The sequence below is a fragment of the Venturia canescens genome, chromosome 6, assembly GCF_019457755.1.
Source record: "Venturia canescens isolate UGA chromosome 6, ASM1945775v1, whole genome shotgun sequence".
Classification (NCBI taxonomy): Eukaryota; Metazoa; Arthropoda; class Insecta; order Hymenoptera; family Ichneumonidae; genus Venturia; species Venturia canescens.
In genome coordinates, this window is record NC_057426.1 from 4,806,110 (window position 1) to 4,821,112 (window position 15,003).

The 15,003-nt window shown below is 43.3% G+C and overlaps 1 protein-coding gene across 9 annotated transcripts in view; it reads right to left on the minus strand.

The window, feature by feature from the left end:
• The window catches only part of Sema2a (Semaphorin 2a), a 268,372-nt gene that overhangs the window by 121,392 nt on the left and 131,977 nt on the right, over window positions 1–15,003 (minus strand). Inside the window, exons 1-2 of one of the 9 annotated variants that reach the window (XM_043422281.1) lie at window positions 11,535–12,069; window positions 9,653–9,956 (exon numbers count right to left, since the gene is read on the minus strand). The exons of 6 other annotated variants lie outside the window; for them this stretch is intronic. In XM_043422281.1, coding sequence (XP_043278216.1) covers window positions 9,653–9,887 — 235 coding nt within the window. In that variant the 5' untranslated portion in view covers window positions 9,888–9,956; window positions 11,535–12,069. Of the gene's footprint in view, window positions 1–9,652; window positions 12,070–15,003 lie in introns of those variants that run through there. 2 more of the 9 variants (XM_043422280.1, XM_043422279.1) reach the window with 2 other exon arrangements.

Genomic DNA, 15,003 nt, shown 5'->3' on the forward strand with positions numbered 1-15,003 from the left:
CTCTTACCTCCACCAAATGGTATTACGAGACGAGTCACTTTGGAGCACGCCCGAAACTACGAGCTCTAAAAAGCGATTCAGAGAGACACGTTGCGAGGAGCTCCGGGGGATTCTGGTGAATGGAACGAAGCATACGCACACACCCATGGCGATTAAAAATCTGCTTTACAACTTTCGAGCACGAAATAAATTTAAATCCGCTCCGGTTGATGATGAAAAGTGTATTTTTGCGGGGAAATGGAAAACGAAAAACAACAGCGAAGCTCTGTACGGGGAGCATCGTCGTTTGACGACATCCTCAAAATTTAATAACTCTCAAGATGTAAATTATCTCAAAAGAGGTTAATTCATTCGAGATCCGATTCAAGGTGCGATGAAACTCGTTCATCCAAGACCCCCGCACGACTTACAACATTTTCGTTGTCGCATAACCTCGGAAAAGTTTTACACCGCCCTGAGCTCGAAGCTGACAGCACTGCCGATGTACTTTGGCGGATAAACTGCTTCAACCCTCAAAATTCCTCGGAACAGTGGGACCCGCCTCGTTATGTTTTGAAAGTCTTCAGAAAGCAAACATCGGAGATTTCAATTCGATCACAAAGAATCTCCCGCGATGTCCTTTGATATTTCATGGTAAATGTCGTAAACCTCGGATTCGTATGTCTTTACAAAGTAAATCGAGGAGCGAGATAAAAATATTTACACAGAGATACCCCAGCGCGAGTGGTGCGGTTTCAACAAAGCAGATAGTCACACGCGGCCCGAGTTTATCTCTTGATCCGGAAAAAACTTTGTCGAACATAAACTTCGCTGACCACTATGACTGTTCTATAGATAGACTGTATCTATAGATAGAGAACACAAACGTACGTATCAATTTGTTCGATCGTACTGTGGATCCAGGGGGCGGAAATAGGAGGAGGAGGGGGGGGGGGGGGGGGGGGGGGCTGTGGAGCGTGTGTTTGCGATGTAAGCGTCACACGCCTTTTTCTTCTACTTTTCTCTCGACATACAGCTATTTTAGATAAGACCAGATTCAATTTCCTCCTTCTTTTCACAGCGCGAGCACGTCTCTCTTTCCCTCACACGTGTATTGCGTAGATGCGCGGTTGAGGGAGAAAAAAAACTAGGTAATAATAAATGTTGGAGGGGTTTTTCTGAGACGCGGAGATATCGGCGCGGTGTCGAGAACGAGGAAACGCGATAAGAAAAAAAAGCTCGAGTACATAAGAAGCCAGGAAAAAAGTTAACGCGAGTTATGCTTTCGTCGTGCGAAAATGCCCAGAGGGTTGTGACAAAAGCCTCGAACGAGACACTTCTCCAACGCCCCCTCCCTTTTACCTCACGAAATCAGTTTACTTTGCCGATCAGGAGAAGCAGATCAGCATACGAACGAAAAAAATCAAGAGATACATTGATCGAGGACTCAATCTTAGCATCGCGAGATCTTTCACCGCACTCGTCGTTGCGACACCAAAAAAGGCCTTAAGATCGGTGTACGATCATCCAGATAAATGCTCTCATTCGCGATACATTCGCTCGTCGAGTTCAAACGTATATCGACACTAATACGGACCCAGACTCAATGCAGACTTGGAAATGTTGAAACGTAGCTGCGGATTGATAATATAAAAATATGATAAGAAAATTGAGGGCGCTTCGCGGCTAGGAGAGGAGACAAAATAGAGAAAGTTTTTCAAAGTTTGAAAAAACCACAAATTTCCTCAGCTACCCCGTTTTTTTCACCGTCTTCCCAACTAAATTTTCTATTTCCTCGTCGTCTTTTTACCGACTGAAGTGTATTCTCGAAACTTTTCTCGCGCGTTAACGTATCTCACAAGAAATGTTTGCTCGCGTATATTTGTTTTTCAACTCGTATTCTCTCATAAGTAATCGATACATGGAAGGAAAGCGCGACACTCGGTATAGCTATACATGATTTTCCGGTAAGCATATGAAGGTTGAGAGAAAAGGGAGCAGCAGCGTGGTGGAGCTCGCACCAATGTTGCTTTTTGTTCAGCTGCCTCGAAAACCTCGGAGGAATGTCGACGCAAGATATCTCGGCAACTTTGATCTCGAAAAAGAATAGAAAACGGAAATGGATACCGCGGCGGAGGGAGGGAGGGCGGAAGGCGAGAAAAAAGAATGAGACGAATGAGAAAACTATGAAGAGAAATGAAGAGCGCGAGAGTCGGGCCGAGAACAGGAAACTCGAGCGAAATCCACGACTCACAGAATTGCGAGAAAAGACGTTAACCAGCTTCCCAGAGAGTGTGTTCTCGGCGTTCATGCGACGATATGGACCAATTCTTTCGACCCCCCCTCCCGCCTTTTTCTCTCATCGCCACTCTTGCTTCATCGTCTTCCCTCATTTTCGTGCGAACGGAAGAAAATGCGAAAGAAATCGCATGACTTCGGGGTCGGGACTAAAGTGCTGTGGAAACTAACACACATTCTCACGCGTATCGAGATACTCCGAAGAGTCCCGGGACGACAAGTGCTCTGGAGAATAAGTGTTGAGCCGAACCGTTTTCCTCCCGATTATTCGCGAAGATGCTGGCAAAAATTCGACATCATTTCAGCAAATTTTACGATCCGAAAGTCGCGTTTGGTAGCTTGCGAAGAAAATTTTAAGGAATTAAGCTGATTGTGGGGACACTTGATTCGACTTGTGGCTCGCGTGGTTGCAACGAAGGAATATCAAATTTTGCATAATTCCCTGAGAAAAGTATGCCGAGTATTTCCACCTCTGGGTTGATCGTCACATCAAGTTTTCCAAAAGTTGTTTTCTATTTATTTATTCGTTTGAGTCGAAACCTTTGAACGTTCTGCTTGCCTCATCGGTACGTAATGGAAACGTGCCAAGTTTTATTATTTCATTGGACGGAATACGTGCCGGGTACTCCCGCCTTTTTGCTTCGATTGTATAGCATCCCGAATTTGAAAAGTTTTTTATTCCAGCAAGTTATCTCTCTTCGTTCCAGTTTTTCATTACGACCACCATTTTTGTGACGAAATATTAAATTTCCCTACCCCAAATGCGTGTGGGACGCAATGAAACTCGCTCCGATTTGTTGGGCTCGGTCTCTCTGAATAGTTTTCCCACCGCTAGTTCAATGTATTGTTCCAAAGTTTTCATAACACACCGCAGAAAACACAGTTTCGGTGCATCTACCAAAACCTCATTGAAGGCGCGTGTTACGTTGAGTGTAACATTGATATCAAAAGCTCCCTGTGTAACAGTGCTTGTTCCAAATTTGTCATCTGTTCATTGAATCAAAGTAATGCGAACGAGCTACGAATTGTGTAACATACTAAACTGAAAGATCCATGCTCGTGTATAATTTTCGAACAATGGAGTTGACGTGATTCTACTTTTACATATTTCGTGTACACGCCAGCATCCTGCACATCGTGAAGTTTGTATTTCGCTTGCCAACATTTCCTGACCAAGCTTCCAATTACTCCTGAGCTATTTTTTCCGTTCGCGGGAGCTTTATTTGATCCGGAATGCCGTAACACATATTTGTTTTCACAACTGTTGTTCGACTCGTACTATCGAGCAACAGAGTATTTGAAATTGAATGAGAGACTTTTTGAGTTAATTGAATGAATAAAAAGTTGGTGTTATGATCGATTTTTGGCGGGGTGTTCTGTGAAAAAATCAAACGATGGTCAACGAATGTACTCGTCGCGAGGTGTTTTTTTGTCCCTGCTAGGTGGGGGATTTGCATGCTCGATGAACGTGTGTCGATGTAAATAACCGTGCTGTGTATTTGACTCGACAAGGGCGTTACTGGCGCACATGTACACTCGCCGGTAGTTGCAAACCCGTGCGGTAGAGCTTGTACGACATTCCCAGAGCCATCCATTATGACAACAACGAGAAAAAGGACCTTTGGCGACTTTGCGCAAAATCCCCAATCCAAATACGGATGTTTCACCAGCTTTCAATCAGTTTTAAAATGTCGATGAATTCATGCATTCTCGTTGGAACATATTTGCAGGAATTCTTCGATTTTTATACACGCACGACACCGGATGGGGAACTAAGTGGAAGGTAATCGACCTGAGTGAGATGTTTGATCGCTCGAAGCTTTTTATCTTCGGAATCTTGAAGAATCTTTGTGAAAAGGGGGAAAAAATGACTGAAAACACTCGAGCTATGAGACATGAAATTCTGAAGTAGAGAATCGAGAGGGAAAAAGCGAGGAATCTTTCTGTCTTCGTCTTGCTCCATATTTTTCTGTTTTGTCACATTCTTTCTGATGCTTTGTGTTACTTTTTCCCAGCGATGCTTATTTTAGACCGCTTATTCTTATATATCCAGTAAAAACTCTTTTCCATCTTAGTTTCTCTTCATACAAATGTCGTTGGCGAGGAATCCTTTGGCCAACTAAGGTTTGGTCCGAATATATACATTTATGTGTGCGTGTGTGTGTGTGTGTGTGTATTTTTGAGAGTTGGTGCTATAAAGATTGGAGCGATTTACATAGGGTAATTCTTTACGGTTGGATCGAGCTGGCCCGAGTTGTAAATCCCGTTGAGCCCAGGGTGAGAGAAAAACTTTTTAATTCGCCCTGCTCCGAGTCCGACCTCCTCTCACAGCCATCGCACACTTCGCTCTGACGTTTTCTTTCGTCTTACTTGTGCGGCTCATTTTTTTCTTATTTCCCGCAGCCACCGACTCAACTCTATCTGCAGTCTGTTTCTTTCTTCTGCTACATTTTTTTCTTCGTCGCGCCCTTTTTTTCTCTTGTCCGGAAGACTTGAAAACTCGGTTTCGTCGAGAACTCCACCGACGTACTTGATGGGAATAAAAGGGCGGCGAATCACACGAGAAACTTTGTATGAGAGCGAAACATACAATAATGAAGAGTAAATACGTCGTTGTACAGTCGGAAATATTTTCCTCGCATCCTCTCCACACTCAACGTTTGTGTGTGTATAAGCTGCGCTTCTGTATATTTTCATGAAAAGTTTTAAATGATAGTTGGCATACCGAGCCCCCGAGAGCATGAAAAAACCACGGTGGTTAATCGGCAATGGGAAGGGAGACAGTTTTCCTCGACGATCGAGCGAGTACAAGTTTTGAAATAGACTCTAATACACGGTGCATCAGACTCGACAGTGCTGGAAAAACCTCTTGCAATTCTACGTTTATGTTTTCACGTGCTCCGAGTCCATTGTCCGTTCGAGAAGTTCGCCGAGTTGTTACTTTCGCTGTCTTCGTGTGTTAACGACGCACCAGCAATAAAATATACAGTGGACGCAGATGTGCGTCAGCGCAATCAGTGCAAGCCGGATATTACGAGAGTAAAAATGATAAGTTTCCGGAGATTCACTCTACCCACGCGGAAATACTTGGTACACGTACCTTAACGCGTTGTTATACATTATGCACATTAATGCGGTTAATAAATAGACGCAATGCCCACGTACTGAAAAGGTTCGGACCCAAAAACCAAGAATATTTTCCCCCAATAAACTACTTTTCGATCTACTCCACTTGGATTACAAAAATCGTAAGAAATTTTGCTTTTTTTTCGACAAAATGCAAACGGACTGCATCGAATGTGCGATACGCCAAAGCATCGGTATCGATTCGATGGGTGAACCGTGTGTATAATTACAGCATATTTTCACACCTTCGAGAGGCTTTATAGGCAAATCAAAGGCGATGATTCTTGCGAATGACCCGTAAGCGCAGAAAATCCGGTATAATTACGGTTCGAGCGGAGAGAGCTGCGCTTTGGGTTAATATTTAGAATCTGGAGCTATTACCTCTCGCTGTTCGCTGATTAGTGGAGCCACGCATGGATCTCGTGAGAGATCATAAACCAAGAATCCGTTGTAATTTCCTGCAATTGGGCTAGTATATCGTGGGAGGCTTGGACCAACTTGAGGGAATTGATACATACATGTACGTTCGCAGGGACGTGTGCGTGCGTATCGCACATGTTGAGAGAGAGAAGAGAGCTTTCCAGAGGTGCTCGTGTAAATTCGATTAAGGGATAGGTTCGAGAGAAACCCAAGCGTCGGAATTAATATCCGTTCGGTTAGTTGCCAGAAATTCGATATGGTGGAGATTTAGGTGCATGATGAGCGAGAGTACAGCCCTCGACATCCTCCTTCTCTCGCCCCGTTCTGATGATGCTGATGCTTTGCTAGCCCGGAATGAGCACATATATACACTTATCTCATTATTGTATCACGAGTGAGCTCTACCGCGTGGATGGATAATAGGCCACAAACGCTAACCTAACCCACATGTGCTTGCACATGTATATTTATGGGAATATGTGTTTAACGCCATGCTAAATTCACCGGGCTGGCTAATAACATCAACGATCGGTGGGAGCGTGGTGTTACGAGACGATAAGGAGAACGAGCTGTGGGACTCGACGATAAAACATCTCGTAGTACATTCATTTCACTGCGAGAGTCGAAAAGGACTACCTCGAGCTTTTAAAAACCGTGCTCTTCACAGTTATTAAACGAAGAGTTTACGTTGTTGCTGCTACTTTGTGATAAAACCATGCTTTTTTTATCTACAACTTCATTTTCTTTTCCGCGCAATGAGCTCAAAGTTACTGTGCCCTCGGAGGATACAGTTGTTCCAACCTTTCCGTATATACAATTTAAGATGAGGTTACTTCGGAGTACAAGAACGACGATATATAACGGCACTTTTCTCAAAATTCAAGGGTTTTGTCATCTTGAAGGCTACCAAGGACACAAGCCGGATGTTCCGGTGCGGGACGATAAAAGTAAAATACAATTCCATGGCAAATTATATACGAACGAAATTTGAAGAAGCTTGCGGACGGACGCGCTCGTATACGCCACACGGACGTTCAGTAAGAATTCTCGGCGAAAAATTCGTCAGAATTCAAAGGAAATTTGGACGCGCCCGCTTATTTTATTCGTTCTTTCTTATCCTTTCTTCCCGTCTCATCATCCCGTCCCCGCCATCCATGCCTTTGGCCTCTCGGTTGATGAAGCCAATTAATAAACTGAGGGCAGCGTCAACACAACCGTAACGCAGACTCCGCTTAAAGAGCAATGGAGTTGAGTCTAAAAATTCTGCGTAACGATGACCGATTGCAGTCGACCGCGAACGCTGTGAAATGAAGATTTTTCGCAAGACGCCCAGCTTCAATGGTTCTGCAAGGCGTCCTCGCGCGGGACCAAGAGACTCGGCAAAGACTCGTGACAAGTACAATGACAGCCGACGAGCCTACATTCGGTCTCACAATACGATTCGAACCGGCAAGGGAACAATTTTTAGAGCTTTTTCAAACATTCACGAAGTCGCGACTAAAATTTTCTGTTTTGTGAATTCCAGCCGAGGAAGATTCAGCAGTTTCCGCACTTTTCGGTTCTCGCCACACACGTGCGTTTTCATTCGAAACGCGTCTCGATTTCCTGAGCGAATTTCACTATCGATTCAGACATCGGATATTCCATATGAGCGTCCCGGCATTTGTGTGCTATATTTCTAACCCTGTCTAACCGGCTCGTAACGCGAGAGCTATATATGCGGAGAGCTGTGCGGCCGACCATTCCACATTCCATTCGGCCGTATCTTGCGTCCCTCTTACGAGCCTCGCCATCAGCCGAGCACACAAGCGCCCCGAGTCTCATTCACGCACGCATACCCACATTAACACATAATGAAGTCAGTCGCACCGCGTATATAACACAGTGGTCTAAGCCGTGTGGTAATATCGCGTGGATCACAAACGGCCCGCAGAAACGCAAGAGATAATATTAATCATGTATATGCAAACGCGGGGGGCTTTCGCTCCTGGTCAACGTACATTTTTACCGTCCTTTTCCCGTCCGACCGGCCCAAATGATTTATTGACTAACGAAAGCAATTTATTCCGAAATTGCAGGAACGGCGAGGGGGACGATTTTGCGAAAAACGGTGGAGCAGGCTGAATTTGACGAAAAATTATTGCAACAGTTGACAAAAACGGTCTTTGACAGCTGACAACTGGTTTTAAATCGCACTTGGAACGTCTGAACTTCCGGAAGAATTGTCGTTACAACAATCCAGGAGTTTCGTATCGATAAATTTCCGTATGAGCGTCGATTTATTCGCGTTGATTGGGCGATTTTGTTGTTGATGAGAAAAATCGAGTTTTTTCTTATTTTAATATTTGAAATTTTGTTTTCGAGATTTTTTATTTGTTCGTCGGCCAATCCAATTTTGTAAACGTAAACATTAATATTTGAACGCGTAGACATTTTCGTGTCGAATCAGTGTCGTATATTCATTCGTATTTATGGGCAAATTTACGTTTTTCAAGCGCCCGCGAATATCGAGTCCGAATCCATTTATTGGGAATGCATTAATAACGATGTTTCAAGAGTAAAGTATAACAGACGTGTGATTTCGAGAACTATATAAAAAAAAAAAAAAAAAAAAAATTGAATTTCGTTTGCTCGTTCAAATAAATGGATTTATCGACATATTTTCGTTCTACTGACCATTTCATTTATCGAATTTAATGACGTTTTTATAGTGGGCAAAGGAACATCGTGTTTTATATTTATATTGATAAAAAATAAACAAAATATCCATTTCCCTGACAATTCGAAACTTCGAAATTTTCACGTCAAAATATGAAGCAGAAACGTCGATTGAAAAATAAATATGACGATGAGCAAGCATGCTTCATGGGAACATAAACTTCCAATTGTAAAAAAGAGTGATGGGAAAATGGCAACACAAAAAAACAAAACAGTTGAAGATAAAAGTTTCAGGAAAAAATGAACGGTTCAAACTTGAGAAATTTCCGTTTGATGTGACATTTCGTTTTCTTTTTCTTTTAAAACTGTACTTGCCACGATCCTCTTCAAGAAGTCTTAAACGATGGGAAATTTTCTCACTCCTCTTCAGTTTTAACTGTTTCAGTTGATGAATAAGATACGAGGAAACGGTAATGGCGACTATGATGAAGATTTTCATTTAATAAAACCAATAAAATTTCAGTCTCGTGACAAGTGTGTGAGAAAAAGTGCCACCACGGCTCGAAACGTGTAACGAAAAACCGATAAAAAGGCAGACTCCCCTGACATCTGAAGTTCGACGAATCGCGCTTGAACGTCAGTAATAAAAAGTTTAATTGATTTTAAGCACAGAGGGCAATGAAAAATACGCTAACCTCTCGAAAAAATGTCTCAGCGTTAAGTTTTAATCGCATAAGATGAGTTTGGATAGTCGCGGAAATGGGATCGTCGATGTGCTTGAAAGATGTTACCGCAAACTATATTTATAAGATCGGATCAATCTATGCACACCGAAACGGTATGACAGGTCGATCAAGCGTGATCGAGGTGGTTGGCGGGGGCGTCGTCTAGCGCGTTCAAGAGCACGTGTGCCGGAAGTTGAATATTAGACGGGAATGACAGGCGATTCGTACACGCCATGACGAGGCGACTGCGGAGGTTTCGAAGCACGAAAATATTCTGGACGATGAGGGAGAAAGATAATCGCGAGGGATCCGAAGGGCGCTCGACTAACGACGATATTTGTTTGAAAATCTTGGAATTTTGAGAAAAAAACGTAAAAAGCCAAGCTTAGAACGAGGGACGGGGATGTACGCGGGGCTGCGAGAGGAGAAAAATTATATAAACGAACCTTTATGATGCCTAAGATGTGAATGTCCGCAGCAAGGCTGCTCGAAGTAAGCGTGTCCCGGATGGGTCCCGGGAGGCCTGTTCGCCCCGGCATAGCCGAGAATCTGGCCCAGAACAGCTGCAAGTACAGCTGCCCTCAACAACGCCATACCGTCAGAGGAGATGAAGCGTCGTTGCTGCATTTTCTCACTCTGCGATTCACTATTATCCCGTTTATTATTGAAATACCCGCACATGAGCTTGTACTCCGAACACACAAAGGTTGATCCAGTAGCACAGGAAACTCCACAAAAACTAAAAATAAACTGAAAATCACTGTTTTTCACTGAGCTGCTCGAGAAAGAGGGGAAAAAAATACTCGTTCGCGCTCAGGGCCAGGAAGGTTGCGCGTCAGAACGTCATTTCTTCTGTTTCTATGTGAACGAGAAACTCGAGAGAATATTTGGATTTTTCGATCCTCGGCTATCGGTCCGAATTACATTTGGCCTTGAAACGGAGCCCCTCGGTACAGCCGTCTTGGTTTGTTGCCTCCGAGTTTCAGTTATGGCGGCTTTTGCTGGTCTTGCACGGACGAACATTCACCACGATCCCGAACGAAGCTCTCTCTCGCCTTCTCTCAACAAACCCGGCGGTTCACGCTCACGTATACGTGGCTCAGGTAAAACTACTCCGACCAGCCACGAGTCACGGTAGTTCCAGCCTCTTTTTCCCTTCCTCTTTCTCTTTCTCCGGAAAAAAGAGCCACAGATCTTTCTCTCTATCTTCGTCCCTCTCACGCTTTCACCATCGGTTTGCACCGCGTGCTTCCCCTTCCTCGTTTCTGTAGTTCTTCATCTACTCTCTTTCTCTCTCTCTCTCTCTTTCTCTCTTCTCCTCTTCCTCGAGTCTCCTTCTTCAGCTTCGAGGACAAAGGAATTCCTTCAGCACCTTGGGAACTCGAGACTTCTCTCCGCAGGTACTGTACGCCTTGAGAAAGGCGAATCGAGGTTGGCCTGTGTAGAATTATTATTTTTTGGAGCAGGTGAAAAATGCTACTTTTTTGCCAATTATTATGTTTTTAGAATGAGCTCGATTTCGACGAATGATTTTTCTTTATTTGCAATCGTGCCACGAGGCTTCAATCGTTTATTCAAATCGATTCGAGACCGTTCGCAGAATCATTATTTTCTCATTCGCAGGTGTGAATGGTAAGTTAATGATTTTAATGGTATTTGCAATTTTTTTGTTTTAATGCTTGTTTAGTCAATGTTTTTTAACGATAAATTCGTTTCTGCTGCGTGACGATCAATGTTGTGTTGCACTTTGAGAACTTTCACCGTGTCCACAGGAGCTGCAATGCAATCATCGTTGCCCGAGGGTTTATCACGCTCCGCCGTGTAACGATGCGTTATCAACAGCGATAAGCGGAATGAAGATATTTCACTGTGTATTGTTATGACGGCATGGATCGTACAACATTTCCGTCGATGCTCCAATCTCCTCGTGGCGTATTCGTAGACGCTTCCGAGTTTACGAAAGTGTGACTAACCTCACGAGTTCGAGGAACACAGCGGGAAATCTCAGCGAATGAGATTGCTGGTACAATATTTGCTACGAATTTTTATTTTCCCAGCTCGAAGAAACTAAAATTTCGAGCCACGTATGAGAATGAACAAACAAAAAACTAAACGAACTTTTTCCAGGCGTCACATCTGACTTTGTATAAACAAAAGCTCAACACGCTCTCGGGAATCCGTGGCCGTTGAGGACTCCAATTTATCCCTTTGACATTTTCAAAACGAAGAACTTCAAATATCAAAGATCTTCGAAGTTCTGGATTCCTTATTTTATATTTAAATTTACTTTAACATTCAATTTTATATTTTTTATTGTTAGATACCAACCCTTCGAATGACCGTGCCAGTAATTTAATAATTTTGCAATAAATAAATGAGAATTTATCAATAATCATAAAGTTTTTTTAGTCTCATTTCTTTTATCTACTTCAAGTTGCTGTTTTTTTCTTGCTTCTTAATTTCATTTTCATCTCATTGCTGATAGCATCATGAAATTCTACATTGAAAATATATTTTTTAATCAAATCACTTGTAAAAGTTTATTTTTGTCTCAATTGTAACTCGTTACGAAAAAAAAAAACTATTAGGAATCAAAGCTCTCGATTTTTCCGTCTCGTCCGTTCGCACTCAAGTGTCTTTCCACTGAATTTCACTTTCGTCACGTTTTCGTAGTCCTTGTCACGTTTTTCGCAAAGAATTTCATCAAACGATAATCTTCATGCGGCGATCCATAAAGCGCATTTTCCACGATGCATTCATTCATTAATGATTTTGCATCGGCGATTGAGACGTGACACGTTGGTTTTGGCGTGATTACGTGAATCGTACGGGAAGAGAGTCGCTTGCGAACCTCCCTTGACAAATGCCGCGGCACTACTGTTACCCTCGCTCGGTACTTGCCGCGTCGTTGTTGCTTCGGACCGGCTCGAGGAACCTCGGGAACCCTCGGCTCACGCGACGAAGCAAACCATACCCTCAAACACTTTTATATCTATATTTAAGGTCGTAGTTATATATACGCAAACCGGACGGGAAACGTTGGTTCCCCACACAACCAAACGGGATCTCCGACTATAAGTGAGCCTACCCAATCCCACCAGAGGAAATCCACTACTAAGTACAACCCTCTCGCGACTTAACCTTTCTCGTTCACCTGCTCGAAAGCTACTCCCTTTTTAGACTCTCTTGAAAATCACGCGCCTCTCCAGAGAATCCTTCAAAACCATGAGCAAACACACACCTTCAAAGCTCACCTACGCCGCTCAATTAACCCTCGCTACAACGCGATGTGCGCAATATAATCGGAAGAATGAGAAATTATATAATTTAGCGAAATTTCATAATTAACACACTCACTCAATGACGTAATGATTTTGCTTTGTTTCAAAAGTACCATCATTTTTCTCACTCAACTCTCTCCATTTTAAAACGATCGTTAGTCGGATTAAAATACGGCGAAATGAGGATCGACGTCAGGATGAAATTTGACGTGTGACGGAGTTGAGCTAGGTTTTTGCTGGATTTTGGCATATGCAAATCGGAGCCATTTTTTTCGACGATCGCTGTGTCGATTATTGTTGAATATGAAAAAATCGACTGCATGGATTTACTCGCGACAAGGACCAGAAGGAGAGAAATATTGAAAAAAAAATTTTGTCACTGGTATTCAGATTTTTTAGTCAAACGGAGTTCGTCCATGGGAGCGATTTGAAAACGCTTTGACGTCATAAAAGCGGCGTGTTCGCGCGGATATGAAAGTGCTGCAGGGCTCGGGCTGACTTTTTGTTTCAATACTTGGCATCGAGCCGCTACCGCGTCTCTCAATTTAACCGTCTCGTTCAATCATCAATGAATGATTATTTTGATAGTTGCTTCAATTGAAATAACCTAGAAATTTGTCAAACTGCACAAGTTTTCGTTGCAACGTGAAGAACCGTGCTCTGAACTTTGGCTGAATTTCGTACGAAATCGTTTTGAAATCTCAGATAACTTTTCCAATCAGTGCGAAGTCGTCGACACATGAATGAATTTCATTATTGAGCAACAACGAAGTTTGAGCGAAGAAATGAAGGGAAGTGATCGCATCTATACGCGAGGCCAGGAATAAACGATCGTCGAATTGATCAGAAATTTCTATTCATGCTTTATCCGAATGACTTTTACGACAGTCATTACGAAAATGAGAAGCAATTTTGATCCTGCTACAAATGTGGGGGCATTTAAATTTTTATGAAAGTTAGAATCAAGCGGGATTTTTCTTTGGATCTGTTTGGAAAGCGAGCGCGGAGCTAACTCCATCGAGTACAAAAACGTAAGAGAAATCGTTGGGGCGGGCGGGTGGGTTGGTCGTTGTTCGCGTTGTAGGATGACGAGGCTATCAAAGAGCGAGTCACGAATGAGAAGTATCGCGGAAGTATGTCGTACACGTTTCTCCCTGTCGTGATAGAGTAATATAGAAAAAAAAAGTGAAAGAAGAAGCAGAAGAAGAAGAAGAAGAAGAAGGAGAAAAGGACCGTGCTACACACCGAAGGGGACCTGTAGAGGAAGCTCGCGATGTATATAACACGCAAAGGCGAACGACAACGACGGCGACGAGGACGGCGAAGCCACGAGGAGCGAGAGTTCGTCGGGGTGTATGAATAAGTCGATATGCTAATGTGAAAAAAACCCCTCAAAGTTAGCTGAGCAGAGCGAAATAAGAAGAAAGTTCCGACGCCGAGGCGAGTGTATCAGCAACAGAATATAAGCACGGGGCGAAACGCCCGCTCGAGGAAGACGGTACACCAAGTGCGCCCGGATACAAGTCGTTTTTCCAGCATGTAAAACCGGCGATAATACATCTGGCGATATATTTTATAAAATCCTGTGGTCTTTCGACGTTTCAGTGACACACAGAATTAGCGAGAAGTTTACTGAAAGCTTTATCAACCTGTTGAAACGAAATTAGAAAGGAAAAGCTGGATCGAGTATCGATGACTTCGGAAAGTCGGGGAAGAGGAAGAAGCACCGTAGGAAATTATAGAGACAACGACGCAACGATCAAACGGGTGGAGAGAGGCAAAAGACGATGAAGAAATCGAAGGAAAAAATTTATGTCAGCCTCGAGGGGAGGGATCGATGCTCAAGGTGGTGGGAGGGAGCGAAAGAAAAGTAGGAGAATCGGTAGGAGGAACGCTCTGAAAAGGAGCGAATATGTATAAGGCGCGGAGGAGAAGCGAATGGAAAAACGGTAAAGGGGTATGAAGAAAGCACAGCAGGAAAGACGAAGGTGGAAAAAGGATTGCGGTGTGGTGTGAGGAAAAAAAAATTGGAGTAGTGCACTACCATCCACTTTTCTTCAGGGCTACTTCCTTTGTTGTCCACGAGAGAGAGAGAGACTACGAGAGTGAAACAAAAGTAAGACCGAATTCGTGAGGAAAAGGAGAGAATAAGAGAGGGAAAGAAAAGTCGTAAAAATTTTAGAACAAAAGAGAACAAGACCGAGAGCATCAAAAGTGTACGACGGTGTGTGCGGAGGTCCTCGCGCCTTTTTTCTCTTCTTTTTCTTCTTCACTCCACATACATGTATAGCCACGCAGGCCAAATCCCATTTCATTGAAATAGTTTAGAATTGCATGAACTCGATCCCAGCTCGAGCTTGCGCCAAGCTGAGATAAGCTTCGCAAGAAAATCACCGATATGTGTATACAGAAGCGTACTCGACTGCGTCGACCCTGCATACACGGCCTCTTCGTTGACATCGGAGAAACCAACATTATACCTTTTTGCTAAGACGTCGGGACCTTTCTTGAAACAC